The 13,597-nt window shown below is 41.9% G+C and overlaps 1 protein-coding gene across 1 annotated transcript in view; it reads right to left on the bottom strand.

Annotated features, from left to right (window-relative positions):
- The window catches only part of ercc6l2 (excision repair cross-complementation group 6-like 2), a 15,822-nt gene extending 6,027 nt beyond the window's left edge, over positions 1 to 9,795 (bottom strand). Inside the window, exons 1-16 of the mRNA XM_080839851.1 lie at positions 9,368 to 9,795; positions 9,147 to 9,263; positions 8,832 to 9,025; positions 8,512 to 8,673; positions 8,134 to 8,341; positions 7,753 to 7,893; positions 7,072 to 7,188; positions 6,837 to 6,956; positions 6,526 to 6,597; positions 5,871 to 6,016; positions 5,553 to 5,648; positions 4,792 to 4,891; positions 4,388 to 4,540; positions 3,114 to 3,179; positions 1,923 to 2,700; positions 1,471 to 1,625 (exon numbers count right to left, since the gene is read on the bottom strand). Of these exons, the coding sequence (XP_080695977.1) occupies positions 1,471 to 1,625; positions 1,923 to 2,700; positions 3,114 to 3,179; positions 4,388 to 4,540; positions 4,792 to 4,891; positions 5,553 to 5,648; positions 5,871 to 6,016; positions 6,526 to 6,597; positions 6,837 to 6,956; positions 7,072 to 7,188; positions 7,753 to 7,893; positions 8,134 to 8,341; positions 8,512 to 8,673; positions 8,832 to 9,025; positions 9,147 to 9,263; positions 9,368 to 9,655 (2,913 nt within the window). The 5' untranslated portion in view covers positions 9,656 to 9,795. The remainder of the gene's footprint in view (positions 1 to 1,470; positions 1,626 to 1,922; positions 2,701 to 3,113; positions 3,180 to 4,387; positions 4,541 to 4,791; positions 4,892 to 5,552; positions 5,649 to 5,870; positions 6,017 to 6,525; positions 6,598 to 6,836; positions 6,957 to 7,071; positions 7,189 to 7,752; positions 7,894 to 8,133; positions 8,342 to 8,511; positions 8,674 to 8,831; positions 9,026 to 9,146; positions 9,264 to 9,367) is intronic.
- Positions 9,796 to 13,597: the final 3,802 nt, after the last annotated feature.

A 13,597-nucleotide genomic window follows, 5' to 3' on the forward strand; every position in this document is an offset into this window, starting at 1 on the left:
AGTGTAAGGGTTGAAAACTTTCCCCTATGAAATGAGACGCCACTCGTTTTCGGGTACGTCACTTGGCGTCGCTGGATAATACAGGATGGTACATGTAAAGCACAGGTCGATGTCTTCAAACAAGTGCTGTCTGTCATTCACAGATATCAAACGGAGTTCGCGGATAAGTTATCTGTAGATATGCGTGACTGTATGAGCTATGAAACTAGTGATTTAAAAAAAAGTTTCAATTATGGTTGCAAATATATATACGACTGTATAGAGCACAAAACTAGACTGTCGTAATTGTTTTGTGGACGGTACATGTAAAGCACGGATCGATGTCTCCAAAGCAAGTGCTGTCATTCACAGATATCAAACGTAATTCGTGGATAATAAAGTTATCTGTACACATGCATGGAGTCAGGCTAGTCCTAGCAAGCTACCATGTAATCCAATGAAGTGGTGGCATACGCGCTAATTGTAACCTAAAACTACCGTTTGAAAGCTTCAGTTAAGACCTACAATACTATGCATAGTTCGTGTAGCACATTTCAGATCAAACCGAGTCATTATAAACATATAAAAAGTTGTGTAGATAGCTTTATTCATGTAAAATATTCCTCGCTTCAAGCAGCCATTTTAAAAAAAAAATTCCCGAGCTGGTTTCGCTGTGTGCTCTGGGATAGCCCTTGGAGGAGCAAGGTAGCTCTCCGATCAGCTTAAAAACGAGGGCCATACACCACTTAATCTTACCCCTTAATCTTGATCAAATTGGGTATTGAGACACCACTAGCTCTCACATGAACGCGCAACTTCAAGGGTAAGGGGAAAGATAAGGGGTAAGGGGAAGTATTGAGATTGGGCCTTAGATTTTCAGGCTCATGCTGATTTCATTCAGAAAAACAAATACGTCTCAAACCCAAAAAGTAGCAACCAAATACCCAGCTTGGGAACACAGTTACAGCCTTTATAGAGAGACACAATGAGCCCTTCCGTCCTCACGGATCAGCTTGGATTCTTAATCTCCTCAGTCCCCCGGACACCATTAAAATCCCTCTTCTAAGCCTTTAGTAGGCTGAGGCAGATTGTCCATTGGTAACACCTGCAGCCACACCTGTGTGCCAGTGGCGCTCTCCATGGTACCAACCATCTCCCAGGCGTAGTCCTGTTCTGCCAGGACCCCGCCCAAGGGTTTACGGCGTGAGTGTGGTACTCTCCATGGTGCTGAAGGTGTTTGCTCTGCTATATGGGAACCGATGGATGGTCGAGACACCACAACTCACACAACCTATACTGATCTGTGGAAATAGATTCTTTCCACCCTCTCTATAAATGTCCCATGACTGATCATTTCGGGTTCTCTTCAACTTTCAAAACCACTAAAACCACGAAGAGCATACAATCTTTCATCCATGGAGTCTCGCAAATGTGTTGGGGCATAATGTTTTCTCACTCGGTTTATCAAAGGGGCTTTTGAGGACGTTTTACCTCTTCGGACTCGAGCAGCATGTGAGCGGGCAGTTGAGAGTACCCTTGCCGCTCAAACACATCTCTGACTGCAGCCTTGCTGATGTAGTTCTCCGCCCGGCTGGAGCCCACCACCCTCTGGTTGGAGTGAGTGTAGCTCACCTCATTCAGCCCACCTAAGACAGGGATAAAGAGAAGAGAGCATGGAACATCATCACCACCATCATCATCATCACCACCATCACACCATCACCACTATCACACCATCACCACCATCATCATCCCCTCCATCATCATCATCATCATCATCATCACCACCACCATCACCACCATCACCATCATCACCACCATCATCACCACTATTACCACCATCATCATACCCAATTTCATCTATCATTTTGAGCCCAGTTCACCCCTATGGCACCTTGGTTAGAGAGAAAATATTTACATTTTATTCACAGTTGATTCTTTACCTAAGAGTGCATCAATGGTTGCCACATTTGATGTTCCTCCCCCTTGTCTCGCTCTGCTTGTGCTAGTCTGTTGGAGTTGCTTGCTCTTCAGTGTGGTGAAAGTACCTCGTCCAGAACTCGTCCTGTTCGGGGTGGTCAGCTGGCCCTGTCCAAACTTCGTGTCATCATCTGATGAACTGAAGCTCTCTATCCTGTCCTCTGTCTTCTGTTTCCTCATGACTTTCTTTCCACCAGCTCTGAGGTGGTTTCTGGATGGGTGTTTCACAGGGATGGGCTGTGGATCCAGGAAGGACTCAGACTCCTCGCTGTAGTGCACCTGCTGGTCGTCCTCATCCGATTCCGGAACGACATCCCATTCTGCCGTCTTTCTTGTCTTCTCCTCAGGTTTCTTGTGCACTGGGGATCTGGATGTGCCAGCTACTGGGCTTTTTGAGATCTCCTCAAACTCCATATCAGAAATGTCCAGAGGAGACCAGTCGTCCTCATCAGGGTCTCTGGAGCCCTCGTCACCTTGGCGGGTACTAGTCTCTCTGACGTCCACGGGGCCCAGGCCCTGCAGAAACAGCTCAGTGAAGCTCTCTTTCAGGCAGCCGTGGCCTGCAGCGGGGCCCTGCGCCCCATCCGTGTTGGCAGCAGTCGACGCCCTAGAGGTGCCCGCCTCCCCCTCCTCCTCACTGTCGCTGCTGAAATCCAGCACTGCCACCGCGGCCTGGTTACAGTTGGCCTGCCCAGCTGTCCGCTGCTCCGTGGGACCCTTTGCCCCTAGATCCGTCTGGCCCTGTAATATAGAGAACTTATCAGCTGCATAACACACTTAAGCATATACAGCTTACAAGAGTAGCAACGCAACACGCACTACATGGCACTTGGTTAATTGATAATGGCTTTTGCTCATGTTCATTTCAAAAACACTTTGGATGAGAACACTCGACAGATTTATAAATCTTATGCAAGTCAGTGGCCTCAAAATTTGGCATGAATCTTTGATCAGATTTTGAGTTCCTATTTCCTAATCATAACAATCAAGGCTAAACATGTCTACAGGAGGGAATATCAAGTTAGGCTTTCGTGTTCAAACTGAGACCTTAAATTACGAGTATTTATGAGCAGACATGCTTGTTTCCTATTTGGAGGCAGTGAAGGAACTGAGAGACAGGAGCAGAGAGGGAGTGCAGAAGAGAGGTTACTCACAGCAGGCGGCCTCTCCTCACCAGCAGTTTTGGCAGTCATCACACCAGCCTCTATGCGGCCTTCACGCTGTACACACACGCAAACGCGCACACACACACACACACACACACACACACACACACACACACACACACACACACACACACACACACACACACACACACACACACACACACACACACACACACACACACACACACACACACACACACACACACACACACACACACACACACACACACACACACACACCCCCTGTCAGCAGCAGCAGCATGTAATGACACTTGCTGTAAGTATATAAGCACATGCATCAACTGTAAGAGAAATAAAAAAAAAAAACACCCACAGCAATTTAAAAAAGGACAAATGCCAAAACAGATAAGGTAAGAATGGTTTTCACATACCTAATGCCAATAACATGTTGTGTGGCCTGAATTGTATTATAATATTTATAACACTTTAGATCACACATTTATAGCAGACCAGCTCTTACCACCAAAATAAGAGATCACCAAGACTATTCATCTGGACCACAGCAGCTGGCCTCCATCTATCTATGTATAATCTGGGAGTAGCTCCCTCTATCCCTGCAGTCTATTACATTCAGACATCTTTATTGAGTCTACAGAAGAGTGCCCTTGAGTGTTTACCGCATGTTTTGTCTACCATCTTATCATCACTGAGAAGGAATTTAATCTTTTGTGTTGTAGGAATATCTTTACTATAGTGGAAGTAAAAAGGGGGGGTTAAAATACCAGCTTTACCTCGCCTGACTAAGGGGTTAAGCCCAAAGAACAGGCTCTTTTCACTATATTTATTTACAGAGTTCATCTGCAATTAGTCTATTATGGAGTATAAGTCTCAACTGGATGCTGTCCTCAGATGGCGTTTGATGATGTCTGGATGTCATTACGCCGTTGAAAGTTTCAAATGAAGGGTGGAGATGCAGAACAACATCTTTGATTCACCAATAAATCAAAATGGCAGTTTAAATCACAACCAAACCATAATGAAATGCATATGTGGCTCTTACACTCGAACAAAATCACTATGGTTGAATCTAGGATTATAAACTTGTCAACTTGCATCTAGACAGAAGAAAATTAGACAATATATCTTGTTTTTTAATACAAGCATCACAGCCCAGTAAATTTCAAAATGAAAAGTGCCACAAATTATAGTCACATTCCTGACAATGTCATGCCCCTACTTTGTCTCGGTCTTGTCTTCAATCCATTGTAATAGAGGCTGTCAACCAGAAGGTGGTAGCATACCTCCAGAATGCGTTGAGTAAGGCACGTTCCATCTAACTGCAGGCGGAAGAGGTTCCGCAGGCCGAACAGCTCCCCCGACTGGCCGTCGGTACCCTGCACAGCCTCAAAGTAACGGCGGGAGTTCTCCCTGCCCACTACAGAGGACTGCAGTTGCTGCAAGAACACAGACAGCAAGAGGAAAAGGATGGATGGACTATTGAAGTCTGACACACAACTGGCTGGCATGGAAGAATACAGACAGTAATGGTATGAGGACGAACAAACTGAAGTCCAAATGCTTTGAGGAAACAGACATCTGTAATCTAAACAAGTGCTGAATTCACAGGTCTGATTACAGTGGAAGTCATCTATAGAATGAGTGACTTCACTTCTCAATCACTTACCTAATTTAAAGTGCATCTTACCTGTTTGTACACCTGGCGCAAGTATATGATCTCCTCCACAGTTCCCAAGGAGATGAGTCTGAACACGGTCACATCCCTGCACTGGCCAATGCGATACACCCTGCACATGCCCACACCCACATACACACATGCACAAACACACACAGGCCTGTGTCAGTCATCCAACCAGGACCACTTCTGCTTCTGATCCCCTAAAGGGTCGTGGACAAACATGATTTCTAAACCTGATTGTTCAAATCCTTGATTGTGATTGGCTAAAAGCCGTTGTAAAATCCAGCATTACCTTACAATTTGACCTGATTACATTCCATATTACTGCGCAGCGAATGGCAAGGCATTCATATAGCGCATTTCATACCCAGTGTTCCATCTGGCTGTTGCGTTGCTTCAAGGGTTGCGTGGCAACGATTTATTTAGGAATAGGAACTATAATTTTTAGTGGCGGAAGAATGACGGTTTATCATTAAACTATTGTTTCTTAAATTGAATTGTCTTTATTTATGAAACCATATCAAATATGTGTAGTAACAGGTTTAGAAAAGCAATAAGCCCCGCGAGTCCGTGCTTTGCGCTGATTTTAGAACAGGTAAGGGGGTTTAACGGCACTCCGCTTCGCGTCGTGCCTAACAACTCCCTTACCTGTTCTAAAATCAGCGCAAAGCACGGCCTCTTGGGGCTTATTGCTTAAATCTCACTGCTTTAATGCATTTATGTCGAATGGATGGAACACCCATGGCGTAACATTCAGTGAAACTGCTTACCTGTCTATAGCCTGGAGATCACTGGCAGGGTTCCATGTTGGATCAAAGAGGATGACGACGTTTGCACCCACAAAGTTAAGACCAAGCCCACCAGCCCTAAGGGTGCAGAAAAGCAACAAACCCTTTAAGCGACGTGTACAATACAAATACATTCATACTGGATTGTTCAGGTCTAAAAGGCTACTTCCTTCAAATGAAACATCACATAATAACAGCAGCTTCAATTGTCAAATTTGTTACCTATCTATCAGTATAGTCGTTTGACGGCAATCCCACACATATAAATGGCAATGCTACAACAGCACGGTTGTTACTCACAGGGTGGACACCAGGCAGAGATTGATGCTCTTAGAAGCATTGAACTCTTTCACAATCTTCATCCTGTCTTTTGCTTTGGTGTTGCCATCCAGCCTGTGGTACTCCAATCCTTCAGCCATGCAGTAACTTTCCAGCACATCTAACAACTACAGGGAATTCAAGCATAGCAGATATGTTTATAGCAAAGCACTGACTGACTAAAATGACTTTTCACATAATAGAAATTCTGTTACACATTAAACTATAAACACATTCTCACTCATTTTTTATGAATTCCCTCGAGCAGGCATTTCAACTTGAATTACTCTGAATATCTTCTGCAATACAAATTGCTAATTTGATAATCCTTTTGTGCCCAAGCTGAACTTCCACATATAAGACTCGCTGTATAGTTTTGCCGCAGGCAAAAGAAGACTATCTGCTAAATGTTTTGGTGACAGGTCAGTCATGTCACCATAACAAGGCCTTTCTCTCCGTAATGTAATCAAATAAACACTGAGGGATGAGATCCAATTTTTCATATTTCATGATGGGGAAGATACTGCTACCTTATTTGTGTACCTCAGTATGCTGAGGAATTTCAAGATTAGTCCAATTACATTTTTCAGAGAGGCATGCAGAATATTTCTTTTTTTTTCTCCTTTTAAGCAGATACCTTAGTTGAAAGAGAGAATAGTAGCACTTTGTCCTTTTTCGGAAGAAAGTGTCTCAGCAACTTCTGTAGGACCTGAGAGAGATGATATGATTTATAAAACCACACTTCAGCCTAACAAATATTGAAAAGCTGAATTAAAACATTAAATTAAATTAAAATATGTGTGTGCATAATCTTCGGTGTTAGCCTAAAATACATAGTAAAGTTATAAAACCTGCTAATGTGACATTCTGACATCATTAAAATCATAGCAAAGTATCCATTTTTGTTATCTTGATCTGATCATGTTCATGGTAAAAATGGAGACAGACCCTCATTTTCCCACTGTACATGGGGTCTGAAATAGCCTCAAAGGCTGCCTGCTTGCACCGCTCCGCAAACTCTGGAAACTTCTGGAACACTTTCTCGCAAACAGAGTTGATGCATGCCTCCTATGAACACAAAACCAAATAAAAACAGTGAGCACATGTTTAAACCCTCTTTAAACCCTGGCAGTACTTTGTTATCGTCAATTTTGTTAAAAAAAAAAACTTTTGAGAGGCTTACCTGTTTCTTGCTTGTGCCCTCTTTGGACTGAAGTAAGGCAACGTGGTTAGCAACCTTTCTGAGAATGGCCAGATAACTGAAGTATAGCTCAGAGACACGCATCCCTTTCGAATTTGTCTAGTGAAAAGCGCAAGAAATACAAAAGAGACATCTTATCTTTCTCATAATCAGTAGAGCAGCAGTTCCTTTGGCTTAAAACCATATAGGAGAAGTCTTAAAGGTGAGGCGACTAACCCAGGGCAATAACTCTGCCTTGAAGGAGTCCCTTTCTTGGTGTTACAGCAGCTATTAGTTGGTGTGCCTATAGTTTTGTTTAATTATACAAAATGGTTGAGAGTGGCACAAGCTATCATGTGCCCTCTGAATTTAAGTAATTGAGAACTGGGATAACAAGCTTTGTGGGGGGCACTTGAATTTCCCATAATAAGCCAGTCTTTCACTACCAGCTCTTAATGCAGACATCTTTCAGAACTATTTTAGACTCTAAATCATTGACATTGCTTTGTTGTAGACACTGACAACTTGAGAATAACAATACTGTAAATCTGAAGTAATGTGCAGACTGATTATACACACTTCATCAATTCAAGACCACCATGTTTCTAAGGCAGTGTATGAAATACAATGGCAACAGCAATACAGTGGAAGTGAAATCTTTGAAAAGTCTAAAAAAAAACACACCTTGTAACAGCACTTCTTCCTGGGCTGTTTGCTGCCACAGCTACAGTAGTGGCCACTCCTCATTAACAGAATCACATCCTCTGATTCAAGCACAGCAATGTAAACTGCCTGTTGGAACTCTGTCAGAGAACAGTACACCACCTGGAGGAGGCCATTTAGACAGTGAGCATAGCATTAGGGTAGTAGCATTAATTAGTGTTAATTAGTGTGCTTAAAAAGTATATGGTAATTAGTCAATTAATTCCAAGTACCAAACACAATGTCACTGGTGTAAAACACAAATATAAAGTAGCCCATTAAAATTGTCGAAAACTGTCTGGATCCATAATATTCAGTATATATATATTTTACAAAAAGACTCATTGAAATGACCAAACTCACCCGGTCATCTTTAGCTGGTAGCTGGCTGCTGATAATGGCCTTGGTTCTCCTCAGAAACTTCCCAGAGAGCCTCTGGGCCAGAGCCTGTACGGCCTGGCGACCCATGGCCAGATTGCGCTTTGTGACGCTGTGCTTTTGCCCATGCTCAACAGGGTCGGCAAACTTCTTCTTGAATTGCCGGAAATTACCAAGGCACCATGGAATAGCCCTGGTATTTGAACAATAATAAAAGAGGCAGATATACTGTGAGGAAAATGAGACCGTATATAAAATAAATTAATCAATCTTTTGTTTTAAATCCTTTAAGGTATGTTCAGATATATAGTTCAGGAACTCTTCGAGCATGAGATGACACACACAGCTGTGACCTCGACCTACCAGTCCATGACACAGTAGAGTTCCTCCAGGTTGTTCTGTAATATGGTTCCTGTCAGTCCCACTCGCACTTTGCATCTCATCTTTTTCATCGCCTTGGTTATCTGAGACTTATAATTCTTTATTTTGTGAGCCTCATCCACGATGACAGCAGCCCATTTAATACTGTAAGCAAAATAACATTAAGATGATACTACTGAGCACAACTGTGGCATAATGTCTGAATTGCTTCTGCAGTGAAGCACAATAAAAAGCCTGAATTGATTTTGAGAAAGAATCGCTTGTTGGTGCAAAACTGATGTTGGACAGAGTGAACCTCTTACCTGTTGAACTTATCAAGGCCAAGTCGAAAAGTCTCGTAGGTAGTTAGAGCAACCTCACATCTTCCTTTCTTCACACGAGCCAATTCATCCTCCTTCTCAACGCCATGCACAACAGCCACTTTGAAATAACCCCATGTCTCAAGTTCCTCTTTCCAGTTGTACAGAACAGAGAGTGGGGCGATAATCAGAAAGACCTGCAATCGAACAAACAGCCATACTGAAGACAAAAACTAATAACATAGGGCCAACCAGTGCAAATACACCTCAGGAACAAGAGATAGGAGGTGTGGGTAAGAGCCTCACTGCTGGTGGTACCTTCTTTACTTTGCCTTGCTCTGCTGATTTCTGGGACAGCAGGAAATGCGGAATATTCTTCTTAACATCTTCCCATGTCCCTGTTTTGTGCAATACAGCAGCCAAGAAGCTGATGACCTGGACATACAGAAAATACAGAACAGAGAAAAACAAAATCAGATTAATCTTGGTAGAACAGCATATGAAGCTGCGCAGTTGTGCAATAATGCTGCCATTCTTACTTGTATGGTTTTTCCAAGACCCATGTCATCACCAAGAATGCATCCCCTCGAGTTGACATAGTTGTTAAATATAAACTTCACACCTTCTCGTTGATAGTCCCGCAGGTATCTGTTTATTGTGTATGGGATTTGCACATACTTCGACAGTGAAAACGGCACTGATTCTCCATAGGCTCTTTGACTTAGGTGGAAAAAAGGCTTTTCTCCTATGTGTGAGGTGCCCTCTAATGTTTCACCCTCCGGTTCTTCTTCGTCGTCTTCATGTTGCTCGTCCAACTTCACAGACATCGTTCCGAGAGTTAAACAGTGTCCTCAAAAGACAACATAACAGTCCCACTGTGAGCTAGACAGTTAACGTGAATCTTCAAGTAAGCAGACAATGCTAGGTTCAAAAAGCCAACTACTTGGCTAGCTTAACGTTATCGACCTGATTGCAATGTTCTGGCTGTCTAAATAGGTGGTACACGAGGGAGCGAGTTGTTTTTTTTTTTTTTTTTTTTATCTCTGTGTTTACATAGTTTTCAGCTCAGTCAGCTAGGGTAGATTGGTTAATCTAGCTAGCTGGCAACTTTAACAGATTCTTCCCGGTGTAGCCTATTCTTCTTCTATGAAATCATTACAAAGTGTAACTGTTTAGACTGCCATCTGTAGTATTGGAGTGCACAACACAAGCCTATGTCACACAGATCAACACAGGACTACTTTCCTTGTTTCTAAAATTGTATTTCTGCAATGCAGTCAGTAGCCTTCACCTTGACAGTGGCGACAATCACTCTACGATTCACTTATTCAATGATCACCCCTAGGGTAAATCAATATAATAACCTAAACATGTCTTGCAGTGGGTAATTTTATTTTAGATGCCTTTCTAAACATTTCTTACAGTAGGCTATTTTATGTTAGACGGTTGAAGCCTGGTGACTTTGTCACATTCTTGCTTTGCATAAGACATTGTATAGATGTCTGATGTGGCCATTGTTTGAGGTCTATTTTTAACCACTGGAACCACTAGCCTACCATCATATTCTACATCTTGATATTTTTGTTTACGGTCAGTTCTTCGTCTTTCTTTGCATAATACAATTCATTAGATACATACGTTTAGTGGGTTGACTATGGGCCTACAGTATAAACATGTTTTCCTGTGACAAGCACATTTCTTCTAAGGATATGCATACTCACATCCTTAGGCTACAGGGTAGGCTAAACTGACCCTAAACCCAAACAGGGTGAAGCCTCCAGTAGCTGGGATTTGGATATTTCATGAAAATTCTAGGTAATGCAAGTGTGTGTACGTTTCCATATGCTTATTACTCAACATTCTAATCAAGGGAGGAGTTATTAACAGCTGTGGGTTCAAAACCTGAGGTTGTCAGGGTTACACGTAATAAAATCACAACAAATGCAACCTGATGTGAATAAACCTGTTTTTTTTTCATCAACTTAAGTCACGTTATCCCCAAGCATATATCAATCCACCAGTGGATTTTGATCGGCAGCACTGGTGGTGGTGTGCCACTTCTTGTCCGCTCTCGGACCACCATGTTTTGTTTAACTGGACATGGATATTTAATATATAATGTATGTATGTAGTATAGGTTACATAATAACAGAAAAAGTGAGAAATCCCTGGGATTTCTAAATCATATCCTTGGCATATTCTATTTAAAATATCACTAAACAGAAGACCTGGCACTAGAAGGCTCTCAAGGTGAAAAACTAAAGACTCTGGCACCAGCAACATCTATACCAATCTATAAAAACTAGAAAGTCCTCAGAAAGAGCGGGCAGCAGAGCAGGCGGGCAGACGTCTCACATTGTGCTTGTTTTGGCAAACAGAGGAGGCTGGCTGCTTGCTCTAGCAGCTTGTTGTCACTCCTGTTCTTCTACTAACTTCTTGTTCTCCTAGTTTAAGAGAAAACTGCTGTGTAAAACTGTCAAGTGTCAATCAGCATCACCACAAACATTTTTTTCAAGCCAGGAGGTTATCCAGGGAAAAAAGCAGGAGTGGGGTTACAGCATTTAGGAATCATTCTACCAGGTGAACGATAGCTGATTTACAAAGGCCTACAATCTACTTGCAGGCTAGTGAATACATTTTCTTCACAGTGACACTTTTTCATCCACCCACATACTGAGAGCAGCCGTCTCTTTCTCTCTCTCTCTCTGTACTCAATTGTATTAGTTGGAAATTCACTGTAGTGTATTACATTACAACAACTTCCAGGGTCAAAATACATGAAACTAGAATTGTCCCATTTTCTATTTCATAGATTAAAAACATTGGATATTTTTATGATATAATGACTGCGTATCTGGAAATGTTCCCAGTTTGCATTTCAGAAATCTGGTCACCTTACCCTTCCAGCGAATACATTTCTTATTTGACTTAAAACGTTTTCATGCTAATTTCTAACACTAGCTGATGTATTTTAGAGTTCAGCAAGTCACGGACTAATTATCCATGTAAAATATTCACAAACGTAATAATGCCAAGCGTGCCCAGCAGTCACCTCCCCTTCCCAAAATTGCCAATGCTAAGATCCCAAGCAGCCAAATGATGGATGAGGGAGTCTATGAAACATTTAACACATTTCCAGACATGTAGGGACGTTAACTCATTAAACTAATCGGGAGCCAAAGCTGTGTGGAAACACCTGTTCTCAATATATATTCATACCCATCATTTATTCAAGTCTTTCCTTTATATTAGCAATTACCTACTGGAGTTCAGCCAAATGGTATGTCAGATACAGAGGATTGTTTCTCACGCCGGCACTTGTTCATACCATGACTGTTTAGACAGACCATCTCCATAGAGTGAGTGGGATGAAGTCATAAATAGTCATTAGCACATAGGCTTACTTGTTAAAAAAAGGCCATGAAGACTGGTTCAGGGCAAGCGCAAAGCGTGTGTGAGATGTTGCACAGAATGTGAACTCCTTGACATGAGACTTTGGTCTCCTCCTTGAGAACATCTGTTGCAGCTGCCATATAAACTCCCTGCTTTGAAAAAGCAAACAGAAAGTTCCATTTTTGCATTGCAGTGTACCATGGCAGAACGGATGGTTTTAGCCTCATTGGGATTGCCATGAATACAATTCCCCTTTCCATAAAATTATTATTTTAACTTTTATGTCTCTCTGATTTGTGGCTGGTTAACATAAATACAGTGACTGAAGACTGGTTGTGCTTACGGTAACCCCATAGCTGAGCTAGGGCACATTGCTTGAATGGATATTTTGTGTTCGTATGTTTATTTCATCAACCAGTGTGTATAGTTTCGGCAGTGCGGCTGAAAATTTCTTGCACGTGTTCTGACATTAGTTTACAGCAGTTAACAACCTGTTTGGAGTTATCTGTTGATATTTTTTCATCTGTTTATTAAGAGCACTCTGAGGATTTCTCTTCAGCTGTAAATCCCTCCAAGCCTTCCATCCACCCCCCCAAAACATTTTATACAATGGGGGAGAACTACAAATATAAAATCCCATTTCTGCATTTACTAATGGGTTAATCAAACTCACCCGGCCATAGTTTACCCCAACTGTTGGCCTTGAAAAGGGGACTTGTCCTCTTCTCAGGAGTCGAGGAAACTCTCCATCTGTGCTCCGCAGACTTTCTCCTATGAGTCACCCACTTGCCCCAGCCAAAACCAATTACTCCCTGGCCAAAAATGACAACCTCATAAGTCAGTTTCAGATTCATAACCATTGATTTCAGAAATGGAAAATTAAGATAATGCATCCTTTTTTATATTTTCTTCATTGACATGCAAGAGATTTGGTGTGGGAATGTTTGACTGACCGATTATTTGGATACGACGCATGTTCATGAAGTAAGTGGGAGTGAAAAGGTTTACACTGAACGTTATATTTGAGGTGAACACCGCACAGCTGATATCCACATGGTTGTATGAATCTACTGTTTCGAGGAACTATCAATAACAATCAAATAATCCCTTAATGTGCTTGCACACTTTCAGTTAAAACCATTTATGTCTCTTTGCATTTGTGTCTTTTAAAGATAATAGTCAGTTAACCTCCATGAACAAAATCATTCCACAATTCACTGTGAAATGGTCATCATTTTGAATTTTTAGAGTAATATAGTATATTAAGGCTTCTTGGACCTTTATTTTGGCAATTATAGGGAGAAGAAACGGCTTGGAACACATTCTGGAGTCTGGATGATAAGGATTCCAATTCTACAATATCTTTCACTAACGTT

This window comes from Sprattus sprattus, assembly GCF_963457725.1.
Source record: "Sprattus sprattus genome assembly, chromosome: 5".
Taxonomy (NCBI): domain Eukaryota; kingdom Metazoa; phylum Chordata; class Actinopteri; order Clupeiformes; family Clupeidae; genus Sprattus; species Sprattus sprattus.